At 36.2% G+C, this 17,856-nt stretch overlaps 1 protein-coding gene across 1 annotated transcript; it reads left to right on the top strand.

Moving 5' to 3' along the window:
* Window positions 1–10,140: 10,140 nt before the first annotated feature.
* On the top strand, window positions 10,141–14,223 carry LOC118793376 (T-cell leukemia homeobox protein 1-like). The gene is made up of 3 exons (XM_036551575.1): window positions 10,141–10,351; window positions 11,863–12,064; window positions 14,013–14,223. Exons 1-3 carry the CDS (start codon window positions 10,141–10,143, stop codon window positions 14,221–14,223), a joined length of 624 nt encoding a protein of 207 aa, XP_036407468.1.
* Window positions 14,224–17,856: the final 3,633 nt, after the last annotated feature.

A 17,856-nucleotide genomic window follows, 5' to 3' on the forward strand; every position in this document is an offset into this window, starting at 1 on the left:
TACTGGTTGAAAGATATCTGGCTGTTTTCCTAATCATATAAGTTGTGGCCAGATATCGTGGATAACTTCATACAGTAGAGCTGCATGTAGTAGTCTTACATATGATGAAAAGGGTGCTTCTTACATGAATGACAGGAAGGTGAGTTGCAGTAAGATTGGCCTTGAGATGGTGGGTTGTACTGTGGTTCATTTGGCTGTCTCAAAATTTAATGAGTTTGCATAGTGGTTCAGTTACATGGCTTGAAAGTTATGATGAATAAAATTGTATCATTATATGTGCATTGACAGGATTACAAGTTTCAAGTTGTGTTTTGCAACACATCTCTGAATAAAAATGATATTCGATGATTTTACTCTAGATTAGCTCTAAATATTAGTACAACCCCTGTTGGTTCAGCTCATTGTGTGAGAGGTGATTCTGCTTCAGGGAACTATACAGTGGTAGTGGTATTACCAATTAAGTTGCTGAGATTGCGGCATTTCACAGGAAATGTAAAAAGAGAAAAATGCGTTTCATGTTATTCTAATTGCTCATCATTCAAGACTGGAGTGCTTTTTAATTACAAAAATGACTCACACAAGAGGAATGAACTTGAAAAGAATGAGTCTTGGTCAAGTACCTTAATGACTAGCCCATCATTACACGCAATTGTCTGGGGTAATGTAAGGATATTAACTTCACATCTGGCATTGGCATGGCTATGGGTGATGGCTCTCTATTTTAGATAGAGACATAGATGGTTTATTACATTCTACATTCTTAAATGTGACCTGGTGGGGATATTCGGAAATCCATTTACAAATACATCTAGTTTGTCTTAATGGGTCTACCCACCTGCACCTCTGCTAAAATATAACCAATAAGCTGGTTTTTCAAATAAAATATCACTTGGGGTACTTTAATATTTCAGGAAGTTATTATATTTCACATTTTGGGCAAAATATACATGATGTTTACTTTGAATAAGCACAAAAGATCTGATTTCTATTTCAAACAATGTTGTGTCCAAGTAATTACAATGTTTTCTTTCCTGGGAAAGATCTGACTATATCTGGATCACAGTTCAAGGAAAGAGGGGAGCAATCATATGACCTGCAATAAAAGACTAAAACTCAAAACTCTAAAACTCAAGTACCTCATCCTGGAACAGCTGCCGGTTTTCATTCCCCGAGCACTTCAAGCTCTTCGTAGTACTGCACGTTCCTTCACATTCTACCCTATATAGAGGGTTCCCAAACGGTTTCAGCTCATTTATTCTCTCATGGATATTTATGGTGCAAGTGCTTCCATGTCATGAACTCACATGTGGAAAGAGAAGCTGCACAGACAGTTTATTCACCGTCCATCATTACAGTATCTTGCTGCCAAGAATGTTCTCATTCTTCAGTATATATGCTCACATTCATATATTCCATCTTAACATTGTTCTCTCCCACACACAAACCATCCCTTAAAGGCCCACTGTAACAATTTTGGTAACATGACATAGTTAAAATGAAATATTGCCATTCTGATTTATATTTAGGGGCTAGAGCAGTTGTTTCACCACTACTGTGTCTACATATATACTAGTGCTAAAGAGCTCATAAACATTTTTCATACAGTTTTCACCCTAGCACAAGACAATTTTGCACAAGGTATCAAACATACCTCATCTGCAAAAACGCCAGCTCTCATTAGGAAACAGATGCTAACCCTTTATATCTTCAAGCCAATGGTGGGAAAGGAGAACTTGCTCCAAAGATCAATAATTAGAATTAGTGTGAAAGTTCAGCTATTGTTCTGATGGTACCAATTTAATTTAAGGGTAGGTCAAAAATAAGTGATTAAAACCTGCAAACACCCTTTAAAATTTCTGTAGCTTTAAACTCTGGTTTATTTAGCTTGTGTTTCTTAAAATCCACTTGTCAAGCATGGCTGTGTCCAGCAGGCACCAAGAATGATTGGAATTACACAAGTAGCAGTGGGTCGTAATTTTACTACTAACTGGAAGAAAGTGCTAGTCAGAGCTTCAAGATGATGTTAGAAGACTCAAAACACAGATGAAGGCAAGTCTACACAGATGTGTCAAGTGGAATGCTATTTCTCAGTCCTTGTCCTGGAGACCCACTGTGATTGCGCATGTGTTGTATATACACTGTGTACACAGCCTGCTTAATTAAGTTTGATTGAGCTGTTAATTATAAAATGATGTGACATATCTTTGGATGTGTTGGCTTCAAGGCTTCACTGCCAAATTAAAACCCCCAATTCATCCTTCAGCTTGTTCACGTATGTGTATTGTTCATTGCTGAAGAGAGGATGCTCCCAGCAAAACCAGTACCTTCACTAGAGAGTGTAGTGTGATCACAAGAATTTAAAGGTCTGTCGCGTTACAGGTTTAAGCTCACACAATGGCAGCAAGCATAAACATTGTTCTTGGACATTTGTTCATCTTTTTTTACCAAACAAGTTTCCATAGACTGAGATGAAGCAAATCTCAATTTTTTTTGAAACCACTAGAAATGTAGTTTTCCTTTAAAGGCACAGGTAAAAGCAATGTTTATTTATTTATTTCAGTATTGAAAAGATGCAGTAATACCATAATACTTTCATGGCAAGACACTGATACACACACATAAAACTGCTGCAGATATCTATTAAAATTTCGTTTGAAGAAAATATATAACTAAATTGACCAATGTAGTAAAATTGTATTTAGTTTTTTATGTTTTGGAATCTATAATAAAATCTATGAGAAAAATAAAAACTTCAATGCAGATCATGCACTTTTATGCAGAAAGAACTCTCCATGGTAGTTTAAATTTTCCTACAATTAATTTTGTATAGTTAATTAACAAACGTTGATGTATTATCTAGTTACACATTGATATATTCTGCTGTTTGTAAGCGACTGTATAAAGTATTTCCCTTCCATTGGCAAATATTTTTAATAATCACCAAATTTAGACAGAATGGTGTCCGTGTTTTGGATTTTGTTTTTTTTGTTTTTTGTTTTTTCTTCAAATTGTGACACATAATCACACTGGGGCTAATTTACAGCAAGTGTCATATACAGGTGTAGGTATATACACACTGACCGTAAATAAAATCACAGAGAGGACATCCTTGGTGCTCTTACGTGTATCTGTAACAAAAGATTTTCATACAGTGGGCTGAAATATACACAAATGATCTGTTAGAGATATTCTTTATACTGAGTCTAACTGGCAGTGGAGACACTTAACTCATATCTACAGCCCTAGTCGATCAGATTAGGTCCAACTATAGGCCTCTGGGGCCATCTTTGGCACCAGGCAGTCTGTGTCTGTGCTGAAGTACAGGGTTATTTTGGTCTGAGTTACTGCATAATTGGAGAGGACAGGAGGGCTGGGGTGATAGAAAAGCAGGGAAGAACACCTTTTAAAGGCACCATGATGACAGAATTTCTGAGTCTGATGCTGGGCTGCTGTTGGGGAAAGGGTAGCAATAGGAGCCAATTATCCTGACCCACTCTTTTTGTCTTTGTTTATACTGGAGCTGTGTAACATATGTTTAATGGCAAGGTATTACTTCAATTTATTATAGTGTGATCATGAATATATTTATGAAAAGCAAGTTTTGCACCATGAATAAAACCTGGGATGAAAGAGGAGTGTAACAAATAATTAAAAAAGACAAATTAGGCCCAACACAAAGGGATGCTTTGATTAATGTCACCACATCTTAGAATGCATGGAGGCAATTACTCACATGCACAGAGAACTTTATGACTTACAGATGCATTATTGTATTGTGGCTTAGTTAATTTGTGTTGTTATTCATTCACTGAGCTAATGCCCTTACAAGAAGTGACTTGATTTTACCGTGTAATATTGTTCTGCAATATCCTGTTTTGTTTTTTATTTGCAAGGATATCTTATTGCATCAGTTATTTTACTGATGCTTGCAGTGAGAAGCAACAGAATTTTCAGACATTCGTTCTCAGGCTCAGACTCACTTAGCCTGAGCTGCCAACACCATGCTTTCAAAAAAGGCTGACAGAGGAAGGTGGGCTCGTACATATAATGCCCTCTGTTTTTCTAAATAGCACTAAATGTTAACAAAAACATGCTATAAAATGTATGGATATGATATTTTTTCTCCTTAAAATATTTAAAACAATTCATACTTTAACTGTAGAACTATTGCCTGGAATAAATTCAGATTGTTCACAAATTATCCAATTCACAATTAACCCAGAAAAAAAGTGGGTTATGTTTATTCATGACTGTAAGTAATCATTAAAATAAAATCTGACAAAACAGATCTACATTAATATTCTGATTATTGGAAGTTTAATGGACTAATGAGTTTCTGGGACTAGACAGAGGTTTCACTGTGGTAAAACTGTGGCAAAACACAGAAGAGACTCATCAGCAGCATGTGTTATTCTGGTTAAGATTAGAGAGCACTCCTAAGAGTGCAGGTAAAGGATTATTGACCACCACAGGTTTGAAGATGACTATAAACAAATTCACATGGAGCTGAATTTACCAATTTCCACTGTTTTGTCTATTATTACACCTTATGAACAAAGCAATTATCTTATACTATGTCTCATTGTGAGATAAAACTGAGATTTTTGGAGATGATAATCACCTGGCATGAAAAGACTTGCATGAAAACGTGGAGCTTACATTCAGAAAGAACCTATGCACACTGTGAGATATGGTGTCTATGTGGGAGGGGTGTACTTTGTTTTGCATCTATAGGTTCTGCTGCCCTTGTTTGGAGACAGGGAGTTATGAATTTCAACAAGAAGTGCAGACTTGACAGAAGAATGGACATTATCCAGACCTCAATTCAATGTATATTGAGGGGCATTAAACGAATTTGGCTCTGAGATTTTGGCTCCAGATTTGGCTCCCCTAAATATATCTTCACTAATGATCTTCAAAATACTTCTTTTCATAACAATCTAACCAATCAGTTGCATATCTGAAACACGGGATATATGGTTCAGCGGTTTGCAGATGTGAAAGTGTGGATGTAATTGTAGCAAATTTCACATTTAGCCATCTTTGGGATCAATATTTTCTTGAATACCAACTTGTCACAGAGGTATCTAAATTTTCATCATGGCCAGATCTGGTTCCATTCTAGCCAGGGTGAAGACAGCTTGATTATCCGTCCACACATTCCTTTGGCTGCGACTAGTTATCATAAAGCAATACATTGCGCCTGGGCACACAGACCTTCCAAAAGAAAGTGTCAAATGTAAATAGACAAAAGTGGTGTTCAATGAGGAGTCAGTCTATTCTGGAACAACAGTAGGTGCATGTCTAGAGTTGTTATAATAGGCTTGCTGACCTACAATATGGACTCCTCACAGGTAAACACACTTCTAGCATTGGTATCAAGTCAGGTATGAGTACTGCTGGCAGGAAATGGAGGACAAACAGATATTAGTCTTGATCATTGAAAAAGCTTACCCATGGTACATGACAATAGGTTTGTGTGTTCTATTAATGTGTCAAATTTACCCCAGCAATTTCTACAGCTCATCTTTGTGTCAGAGATACACTGTTTGGCCTTGTTTAGTAAAGTTTTCAAAAGATAAGGTCATAATTTTGAACCACCACAAATATGTCTGAAGTTATGAGTGGCTTGTGTTTCAGGATAGGCACTATGCAATACAATTATCAACCATGGTAGTATAAAATGAATAAATGCTTAACATACCCTATCTAGTATGTCATATCAGTCAGGAAATCAAATTAAAATGATGAGATTACATTTAAAAGGAAGTTATCATTCAGTCTCGTGGGTGCTAATGTTTGAAATGAGACAATCCAAAAAAACACTCACCTTCTCTCAGAGTTGTAGCCTGTCAGCATTACTCTTACATGACAGATTCCACAGGTTGACAATGTGTTCACGTCATGATTAAAACTGTGAATATCCAGAGAGATAGCCGCAATAGTTTCTATGTACGAAGGATATGTGTTTTATGATCATACATCACATTGGAAGAGCAGATAACAATACAGACCATCTCCATGATGTAGCAACTGATGACATGATTATCACTTTCATTCCATTTTTCCATGTTTATGAAGTGGATAATCCAGTTATTCTCAGAAAAGGAGCAGGTAAAATGTGCCGCTGACTGATTATGATTATTATATGCATATATCTATACTGTGGATTGTAAAATGACCTTCCCAGACAAAACAAATAAATTTTGATTTAATTTTCAGATTTCTTTGGTTAGACTCCAAACCGGCAAATGCACACTCTTAATTCATACTTTTACATTTATTCATTTGGCAGACGCTTGTATCCAAAGCGACTTACATAGGTTACAGTTGTTTTACAATGTTATCCATTTATACAGCTGGATATTTACTGAGGCAATTGTGGGTTAGGTACCTTGCCCAAGGGTACAGCAGCAGTGTCCCAGCGGGGATCGAACCGGCAAACTTTCGGTTACGAGTCCTGCTCCTTAACAACTATGCTACACTGCCACCCGCTTGGTTTAGATGTACAGAAAATAAGCAGCAGTGAGCATGCTTGGCCCATCAGTTTGATCTGAACTGAGCGTTTCCCAGCCGGGTTCATGCTGACAGAAGGGGACAGGGAAGCGGGTCTTGTGTTCTTAAAATAAAACTCAGGCGACAGGATGCTGCCGCACTTCAAACTGAGGCAATGAGGATCCAATGGCAATAGAAGCAGGGAGCTTCTGCTGTCAGAAAGTGAGGCTGTCTATTTGCGAGAGAGCAATTCCACATGCTGGTAGGGACAAGGATGTTTCCCATATGTTCGTAAAGGATCTCAGGAAAGAATGTCCCTGTCACTTTTCGTTTCAGCAAGATAGGATTTTCATCATCTGAGATTCTCTAGAAGTGGTTTTCAGTGGACCAGAGGCAAGCCAGTAGTTAGTCGAATCCACTTAACCACTTTTCCAGGTATAAAACAAATATAAAACTCACACATACCCTCCTACCCGCTGCTGCTTCTGTCATTTTACCCCAGATTTTACAGAGCCGCACTCCATACAGATATTGTATGCAATTTTAATAAATAAACACACATACTTGTGTAGAATTTTCTAAATTCCCTGTGATACATACATGAGATGAGAATTACATTGCCAGTACTTCATATGAAATTCAATGGAATACACATAACTGAGCTGTGATGTTCAAATAAAAATATAAAAACACTTTAAATATAAGTTACTTCACATTTTGTACCTGCATAATCATTATACTATATTTCTAGTCGTCACACAATACACAGTAACTTGAATTTAATTTTATAGGTGTTGGTGTATTTTCTATTTAATATGGAGTGCAGACATTTTTGTTTACCTCTTTGTCAAGCAGTTCTAACAACAAGCCAAAATTGTCTGTGATGGATTGCTTTACTTTACTGGTGTTAAACAATACACACTTCAGGTTCCACATGTCATGAATATCCTATTGAAAGTAGGAAATTATTGTAGGAAATTTGTTTTTCCTAAATGTTTATTTTTGCATTTTTTTATCTTTGGTGACATCCCAGTGTTGGTCATTGTGTGAGGTTGTTAAAGACAAGTGGTATCACAGGTATCTCAAGCAAACTGTGTGGTTGCAGATTTCAGTTTATTTGGGAAAATCTGCCTCCTGACCGATAAAAACTCCAACCTGCTCAGCAAATTCAGATTACAATGGCAAGGCTGACAGCCAAAACAGTGGCCTGTCATTATTGTTCTGAATTACCACTATTATCATCCATAGTTCGCCTGAAACACTGCATAATGTAGAGGGTCGCTGGGCTTGGCATACACAAAGCCCAGTTCTGACAGACGAGGCAGCTGAGGGAACTTTTCTCTTTGGTGTGCCCATCCTCTTCGCTTTTGCTGGTGCCGACATTAATCATTATGTCAGAGCTGTTTTGTATTTGGTGGTTGTTTGTCCTCTTTAAAAACGACAGGGCCAAATTAATTTGTCATACACATGCCCAGGACGTAGTATAACCAAGACACAGGAACCTATACAGCTGTAGGTATATAAAACTATGAAAAATAAATACAAAAATAAATGAATGAAAAATTATAAAGGTTAATTAGAAATAATTAAATGAATGAAGTGAGCTTTATATCATTACTGGAGCATTATTCAGTGATGAACGTCCTTGTTACAAGGCACAGTGTGAGATTATATTCCTTGTTTGCCCATTTGTTCACGTATCGCTTCATTCTTTGTTTAATCGTTCACTATTTTAATACAGGGCTAAATGAGCATAACGCGTGCACAAAAGAACACATTTGTTACAGGTGAAATATAATACACGGGGTGATATGAACTGAACCCATTTCAGATGAAGCTGAACTTTGCAGGGTGAGTCAGGGTGAGTCAAACCAATGAGGTTTATAAAACCTACATAAACCTAAATAAAACTCATTTGTTGAAAAAGCTGGCCAAGGACAATGAGTTGCCTGGACAGGTGATTACGGAAAGGTGATGCCTCCAAAGAAGCTGAGTGAAACGTGATGTCTGTTTAAGGATTTTTTCTTTTTTCAAGAAATTTAATTTTTGTACGTTATTACTTTGTATAAATGATGCCCAGAACGGACTGCGTTGTCGATTGTTATGTGCATGACTTCCAAACCCAGCTGCACGATGAAAGTCTGAGAACAATGAAGTGTCTTACTCTGGCGAAACAATGAGCACGTGCTCATGAGTCAACAATCTGTCAACGCCAGAACCGCCTCTAAAAGATCATGCACAAATGACCCCAAAGCTCACATCACCGACGAACAAATCTCTATCTTGACTTAACAGACTGTAAAAGATAGCGCAAACCTATGATTTGGTCATAACAAAGGTGTCGTTTCCAGCAACGAAGCACAATACTCTACGGTTTATACATTTTACAAGTAAACTCCCTTGCATATTTCAGGATTCTATAAACATATGTATGTGTTTTTACTCTACGATTGATATCAATCTCCATTAGTCTTTACATATAAACGATCGGCTTAACATGTAAATATCCATAATGCATCATAATGTGAGGAGCAAAAATGCCACATGCAGCCCATTTAGCAGACGCTACAAGATCATGGTTTACCCACAGTTCAATATTTAATCAATGCAACTTTGTAAATGTGATCCATTCATAGGTTCTTATTAACACGCGCTGCCGGTAGCCTACAGAATGCATGGCAGATGTTTGGGGTTGTGCGTAAAAACGCAATTTCCCAGACAGGATAGTTTTCTTTTATATTAGCTTATTTGACTTATGCATTAATTGCCGCTAATGAAAACTGCAAACGAACAACAACTAACGTTCCATCCCAAGTCCTTATTTATTTATTTATTTATGAGTTTTCCGCTTTAGGAACGTTTCTACAACTGTTAGAAACATAGCATTTGCCTTAGGGAATGAAAGCAAATATGGTGATAAATAGGCTAATCAGTAAATCGTCACCTATTAGTGGCAACGCAAGAAATTATTGAGGAGACCATACATGATAATAAATGTCTTGTTCACACTTCACAGACCTAGTTATGCTTTACCTATATTTAACGGTATACTGAAGCTGTGGCTCCCGTGGACTCTGAGCAATATTTCTCTGTAAATACCAGGCTCTTGTAGATTTCGACCAATTGGGTAGCGAAATATAAAATTGGAGTTTTACTGTCGTCCTGTCTGTTTAGCGTTTGATTGATGCTCTCGTGGCTCCAGCAGGCAAAAAGCGAGGAAGATGACGAACAGACTGAGTTCATCGCAGACCAGCTCACATGTGGAACACTGACGCATATCTGAGAACTACAGCGGCTATACCAACACTACACGTGTTTTACGTGTTTCTTTAAAAGCGAACGCGGTGGAGGTCCTGTACATTGTTCCAGAGGTTCCAGGTGACCATGGATGGCGGGATAGGAGGGCATCTGCACCAGACTCACACAGAGCCCATAAATTTTGGGATTGATCAAATCTTGAACAATGCAGATCAGGGGAGTTGCATGATTCCGAACTCCAGGTTCCCGGAGTCCGACTGTGGTTTAGGATTCATTGTCGGTAGTGCTTACCAAACGATGGCGGGCAACTATAACATCAGCAATTCTGGAGGATGCAACAGCAATCCGTGTAGTGGTGTACCTTTGAATGGCTCTTACAGTGTTAACATGGGTATGAACATTAATGGGAATAATCTCAGTTCCGCGGGAGTGATACGCGTGCCAGCTCATCGACCACTGAACAGCGCTCATTCATCAATTCCAACCAGTATGACCACGGTGCAAAATATTGGAACTATGAGCACCATGAATAATCTAACGGGATTAACGTTTCCTTGGATGGAGAGTAACAGGAGGTTTACAAAAGATAGATTTTCAGGTAACATTGTGGCTTTATCAGAATGTATGTTTTGTGAATTTGCCTGAAACCGTTGTGTTTTGATGGGTTGGAGATTTAGATTGGTAGGACAAGCATGTTCCACAAAGACCTTTCGAGAGTAGCTATTCCTATTCTGAATTCATATGAAATAATATCAAGATATGGCATTTTAACTGCAGAAATCACAGACGTTTTCTAGTGGTAGTCTTGAAAAGGTGGGAACATTGCAATGGTACATTGTGTTAATCTGGGTAAATTCCATTTGGTTTATCAAGAGGTTTGCTGAAATTAAGGTGATGATCGTGCGCCTTAACTCCAGGTGTTAAATTATGATACATACCTTATCATATGACACAATCTCCATTAAAGCATTACTTAGTTTTGCAGGCATAAAGCAGCGAAAGAACAATATATGGATATTAGCACTCATAGTAAATCGGACAAAAAAGAGATCTGTCTACACCAGTAACATTGCAATAATATTAAAAGTTACCAAAATAAACTTAACGGTATTTAGATATTTTAATGATTTTTAGACTAATTAAACAATACTATAACTAAACAAAAAAGGGGTTGATTTGTCTCATATGTATTCATTTAAGAAATGTAATAGTTATAATTCTTACAAATTTAAAATACATTTAAACATTTTTTTTTTTATTTATTAGGACTAAATCACTTAAAATTCATTTAATATGTGTTGAAACAACTGTAGCGTTGCAGTGAAAGAAGAATAAAAGTGCATATGTATTTGTGCTACAGAATAATTTATACCATTTAAACTGTTTATTTTCTTGCTATTGTTAATAGTCGCAAGTTATTTTTGATAGTGATTTCTTTGTTTCGTAAAGCTCATTTTATGTTGTGTAAAATCTCCATGCAAAAGTTACCTTCGGAGTATGAACTCAATTATACTAACTGTACACGACATATATATTAAAATGCCATGATACTATATTATCGAGGAACAGACTTTTCAATTATGTATCATGGTTTTAAACTGTTCGGTGCTGTGCGATATATTATTTATGTCTTTGGGGACGTGGTTTCCTTTCTGTAATATGGTAGTCTACATGAGAAAAACATCAAGAAAACAGACCAGAAACAGGTTTGGAAATTGTGTTACATCAATAGTCTACATGGTCCAATTGTGTGCTGAGACACAGTACATCACAAAATCGTTTAAAGGCTCCTTACTGGGATGGATTCAATTTCATTGTAAATTGGAATATGTTGTCTACATAACGTGGAATTAGATTGTATACATATAGTACTAATAGGTGTTGAATAATCTTCTGTCGTCAATTGTACTTGCAACGCGTGTTTCTATCTTTAAAGGAGTTTTCAAAGACAAGATACTTTTTTAAAGGTATAACCTAATACTGTAGATTGATAACCATTTGCTTCTGATGTGATTTGCTGTTGTCGTGCTGATTTTTGCCACTTGCTTCTGCTGTTGCTGTCTCCCAATCCAGCGGCCCTCTCACCATTCACTGTAACCCGTCGAATAGGTCATCCGTATCAGAATCGGACACCGCCCAAAAAGAAAAAGCCTAGAACTTCGTTCACAAGACTTCAGATTTGTGAACTGGAGAAAAGGTTTCACCGGCAGAAGTACCTGGCGTCTACAGAAAGGGCGAGCTTGGCGAAAGCTCTAAAAATGACTGACGCACAAGTCAAAACATGGTTCCAAAACAGGAGAACTAAATGGAGGTAAGTCTTGAGATGCCTAGCTGACTTTAGTCGACCTTCTTTAAAATTTACCCTCAGCTTCAGCTGAAAAACAACAAGTTGTGTGTGAAAAATTGAATAATTACACAAATAAATGAATATTTAAGCAGGCACCATTTTGTTTCTTGCCCAAAGAAAATATGTTTGTGTGACGGGAGTATCATAATTTAACTTTGTTTCTGAAATGTCATTCAGGCACATGTAGTTTGTTCTTAATTTTATTGATGGATGTTTTAGTTGCATAGGCCCGTTGCTCTCATGAAATTCATTGGGGATATTCCCAAACTCCTTACAGCCCAAATAGTCTGCATTGAGGGTTTTTTCCAGGATTCGTAAACGTGTTTGTTTATGTGCACTCTTAAAATAATTAACCAATTGGCCAATTCTAACAACTGTTTAATGTGAAAACTAAGACAACCTCTCAACTCTCATGTCAATATATCATCCGAAACGTCACAGCGGAAACCAAGGTCTGCAGGGACAATTTTCTCCATCTCTCTCTTGCTCGTTGAAACAAAAATTGAAGACGAAGTTCGACTTGTTTATGAATCTGAAGACGAATGCATGGTTCGAGCTGTAGGTGACAACATTTAAAAGCTTTAAATGTTTTAACTGCAATTTACATGTAAACTAGCCCTACGTATTTCCCGATTTAGAGTGATTTAACATCCTCTCACACCACCATATAGATCAAGGTTGTATTCGAGGTTGTACGTGGAATTATTTAATTTAAGGCTTTTATGTGAGAAAATATATTTTCATACAACTATAATAAAAAAAACATTGGCGATGCTTTTTTGATATTGGCGAAAACAGAAATGGTGACTGAAATGAAGTCATAAAGGAGTTCATTTTGATCATACTCACTGATATCGGCTTGTAACCAACCATCACCTCTCCAATCTACGAGAAGATTATTGCGCATGGACGATTGAAAAAAGGGTCTTTGGATTGTAATGTAATATATATAATATTTTTTTCTCTGTTTATTGTTTAGTATTTAGTTTTAGGAAGTTATGTCAAGCTTTTTTTTCAATTAGTCGTTGCTGTTGTTATTGCTACGACCAATGAAAAGAATAATAGTGATAAAAATACAAGGCATTTATGTGCAGGAAAATTAACACAGCTTTATCATTTTAAAATCTCTCTGAAGAAAATGGTTTCCTCGGTTGCTGGTGAGCCACAAAAATAGATTTTTTAAAATTTGAAATGCGTTACTCCATTTGAATTTTCACGCTGATCTGATTTTATACTTCATCTTTACTGCTCTCACTACTACTGCTATTGCCAGTAGTACTAGTAGTAGCAGTAGTAGTAGCACTAGTAGTAGTCGTAGTAGTAATAATAATAACAATAATAATAATAATAATAATAATAATAATAATAATAATAATAATAATAATAATGTTAATATTATTGGAATACATGTGATAAACATAAACAACCACATCATCTTCAAATTCTCTGAAGAAAATTCTTTTCGTGTTCTTGGCTTATTGATTACTCTTGTTCTTAATGTGCGTTAAAGCTCTTAAAATGTGGCCGTATTATTACATTTTAATGATTAACAGTCTGCGGGATCCTGTGTGCTTAGTCTGTTCGAATGGGAAACGACCAAATGATTCAAATTTCTCCATCCAACCTAAAACATTGGTTGTTTGTCTTGCTGCCCATGCATTGAATTTCCATTTTCCAATTTCCATTTGACCCGCTACATAAATGTTAGGATTTTAAAAGTAAAGTATTATCTTTAAACTATAAACCAATACTATATTTGATAACATTCATTTTATATCTATGCATTTATTTAGTTACTAAACCTGTGAAAAGTATTCAGCAGATATGTATTGTCTTTATTATGTCCACACAACGCAACTTAGTATAGGATTTGTCACAGCTGTCACAAATTATCTCCTGTGTTTCACTTTAGACGACAGACGGCAGAGGAACGGGAAGCAGAGCGACAGCAAGCCAATCGTATCCTCATGCAGCTCCAACAAGAAGCTTTTCAAAAGACGTTGAACCAGCCCGTGAACCCGGACCCAGTTTGCCTTCACAACACATCTTTGTTCGCTCTTCAGAATCTTCAGCCTTGGACTGAAAACCCAGGAAAAATGAGCAATTTAGCTTCTTATGACTAGTCATTCCTCCGTAGCCAAAACGTATGTAAATTCTTCATATGATTTGTAAAAAACAACATATAACACCAAAACACATCATATAACACAAATTATGAGTACACAACTTCAAACGTATACCACAACAGACACCTCAGACAAAGGACTACAAGCAACCGGAAATGTGTTGGAGGAATCATATGAGTGAGGAAACATTATTGCAGTTAATTCCACCCATACAACGATTTTTTTTGGGAGCAGCCTTACCTCTTAGTATGTGAAAGTCATGTAGTCATCAAACACACCACACACCTGACTGCTATAATCAGTGGCAATAAGGCAAGACAAATATACCGTGAGGGGCAGGGACACTTTAAGGTATAAACCCTGGGCTATACATTATAAAACTGAATTGCTTTTGCACTTTTTGTATTTTCACAGTTCTTTTTAAAACGTTTCTTTACTTTTGTGCAATGGGGTGGAAATACAGGGAAATAATAAATAAAATGTCTGTAGACATTTCGTCTCTCTTTAGAGCCTATATATTTAATATATGTGTCACAAATACAAAAGAGTACATTTGGAAGATATTCACAATTAAACATTTTCAGTTTTCAAGGTTCAGCCTTCTAGTTTTAACAGTTAAATACCTTTGTGTTGTGGCAATACCATTAATATAATTCATCCATTTCACACCTTTAATTGCTATCTCAATGATCATTTATCCAACCTTATTTGTGATTGCTCTTTATTTTTGATAAATAAATGTAAATTAGTTGAACTTGCTTTCATTATTCTTCAGTAAACAAAAAAATATAATATTGTGCAAGAAATGCGGAAAGTAATATCTGCCTCAATTTGGCAAAATTCTGGAAAGACTACAAAACAAGTGGATTAGAAATCTCTGCAGTTTCTATATTTTCAATGAGTGATGCCAAATTCAAAACATTTATCAAAAAAGGTTTTTTTCCATTTATAATGATATTGTTTATGCTTGAAATATTGTTTATATTTCTCTATTACAAATAGCAATTCATACCAAGATTGTTATCAGTCTGTGAAATCAGAGAAACCTTATGTGAAAGGAGTTTTTACAAAGATGCAGTTTGAAGTTTGAGCTTTATTGTGACAAATTGGATGACAGTGAATGTTCTCCACTACTATCATTTTAGTCTCAAGGGAGACTCCAACTTATGTCATGGAAAATGATGGTCTATTCAAATTTTCCCTCATCCTGCAATGAAAAACAATGGAATCAACTGACCTGATCTACTTTTATCATGCTTTTCCACATGTTCCCATGCAATAACACTTAAACAGTTGCTTAAGAGGGAAGGAAATGTCACTTTTACTGCTGTGCCTTCATGTCATAATTTTACAAGAAATGGAAAAAAAAATGTTTGTGCACAACCTGAATAATACATACATTAAAAATACATCACCAGTGTTGCAGTAATTGCATCTCCCTCAAAAGATTATTTTGTCGCTCATGAAATTTTATAACATTTCACATCTTTTGAACTGTTCTTCTCAAGAGCGCATATGTAACGAAACTCTTATCTCAAACTATTATTCAAACTCCACTAGTAAGTATTTACAAACACTAATTTCAGTTAGCAAAATAATAAAAAATGTATTATTTCTAAAAATATATATATTCTGAAATAATTTAAAGGGTGTGATCTGTGGTGTTCTTCTCTGCTGTGTTATTAGGAGAAATTGCAACCTTTTGTCAACAGTGATTACTTGCACTACATGAAAAAATAAGCTTGAGACAGACCAGATCACTTATGCATTTCAGTGTTTATGTCCATCATCTACTTCACATGTTTTAAGGAAGTTCTTTTGAGTGTTTTCCAAAGCCCTTTACTTCAAAAATACCATTTGAAGTGTGTCTGTCAAGTGCATTCAATTCAATTCAGTTCAATTCAATTCAATTCAATTTCATTCCATTTATATTCAATTAAATTTATATTCAATTCTAATGAAAAAGCCTCTGTAAAAAAAAACACTTGGGCAAAATTTCAATTGAATTATGATTATTTACATGTCTTAAAATATGACAAAGCTGCTTGAGGAAGCCACCACCACAATTTCAATTTTTGACAGAATTTTGGACTTTATTCACATTATATATTAAGTGCCTGCATAACTTTAGCCATGTGATTGATTAATACAAGGGAGCTAAACTAAACAAAAACTGCAACAGTTTGTTTAAAAATACAGCTGCTTTTTCAAAAAATACAGTGCATTTTTCCCATTCACCTAAGACCATTTATCAAGGAGTTGTGCAGATAATTATAAAAAATAAAACATTTTCAAATTTGTGATGGAAACTTAGGTCTACTATGCACTTCTACACATTTGTTTACTTTTTCTAAACTAAAAAGATCTGAGGGAACACAAAACGAAATGAAACGAAGCAAACAAACACGATACCTAACTCTCAACTGGTTTCATGGTAACAGTGAAAACTATGTTAGCCAGAGACATACTGCAGTCTTTCATATAGAGAGGAGGAGCAGCTCGTAAACAGTAAAAATCTGGGTCAGGAAAAGAGGCTGCGTGAACCACAGACATGCAGTACGGGGCATCAAAACCATTAAATATGTGGTAATGCAATGGGGAATTATGGATACTGCCCAAAGCATGAGAGCAAAGGACAATTCCGCTGCAGGCAACTGATGTGTGTCGTGGAAAGGAAGGAAGAAGTTTGCACGAAGTTTTTAGGAGGGAATCTGGAAAACTCCAGTGGGGCCATAGGGTTGTTCTACTTTCCAAATGAGAATGTAAGAAAAGAGAAGTTTTAGGAGGAAAAAAAAAACATTACCAGCCAAGTTCCACCAATACCAAGATAATGGTGTGCAACTAGCGTATAATGACACAAAATATTGCATCTGGTATATTACAAGAGAATTACAAGTACGTGATCCAGCCTACTGTATGAGCTCAGGCATGGTAAGCATCTGAATGTGAAGAGGACAGGACGTATGATTTTCAGGACATTATTGCATGGAGCGCACAACATCAATATCTATCAAACAGATGCGCTGTTGAGACACACTGGCACCTAAACATATCCTACTTCATAATCACACACCACTACTTTATACAATGTGTCCACTAGATGGCTACATTTGCCATCTTTATGTTCTTTTTATTCATTTCATAAAAAAATGTCATTGTTCATTCTCTTTGGCATTCCGTATATTATTCATTCCATATATTATTCAACCTCCTAATTAACCGTTGCATGCATTTACATGCATTACATTAAATGCATTTAGCAATAAAGCTAAATGTAATTAATCGAGTCTTCGATTTATTCAAGTGGGAAAAAAATAAACCTTGCTCTAGGAATAAAAATATCACTGGCTTTTACTACGGTCATTTTTACAGGATAACACGAATTTTAATTACTGTGTATCAATGCTTTTGGAAACAAAATCAACTCTTCCAAACCGTAGTACAAATTCCTGTGGAGTGCGCCATGCACGTTATTTTCATCAATCCGCTACGACCGCTGAGCTTGGATTGGCTAGCGAAAAGTAGGTGGATTTTATGAGCCAATCATAATTGAAAACGTTTCATCGGCGCTTGACGTTTCCAAGGTGGCAGTGGTATGTTTCCTCTTCCTGCCTGACGTCATGTTGGTTA

This window comes from Megalops cyprinoides, chromosome 1 (assembly GCF_013368585.1).
Source record: "Megalops cyprinoides isolate fMegCyp1 chromosome 1, fMegCyp1.pri, whole genome shotgun sequence".
In the NCBI taxonomy this organism is placed as follows: domain Eukaryota; kingdom Metazoa; phylum Chordata; class Actinopteri; order Elopiformes; family Megalopidae; genus Megalops; species Megalops cyprinoides.

Coding starts and splice junctions, on each gene's coding strand:
- LOC118793376 (XM_036551575.1), top strand. CDS start 10,141: ATGGGTATGAACATTAATGGGAATAATCTCAGTTCCGCGGGAGTGATA. Junction 10,352..11,862: donor TACAAAAGATAGATTTTCAG/GTAACATTGTGG, acceptor CCCGTCGAATAG/GTCATCCGTATCAGAATCGG. Junction 12,065..14,012: donor AACAGGAGAACTAAATGGAG/GTAAGTCTTGAG, acceptor GTTTCACTTTAG/ACGACAGACGGCAGAGGAAC.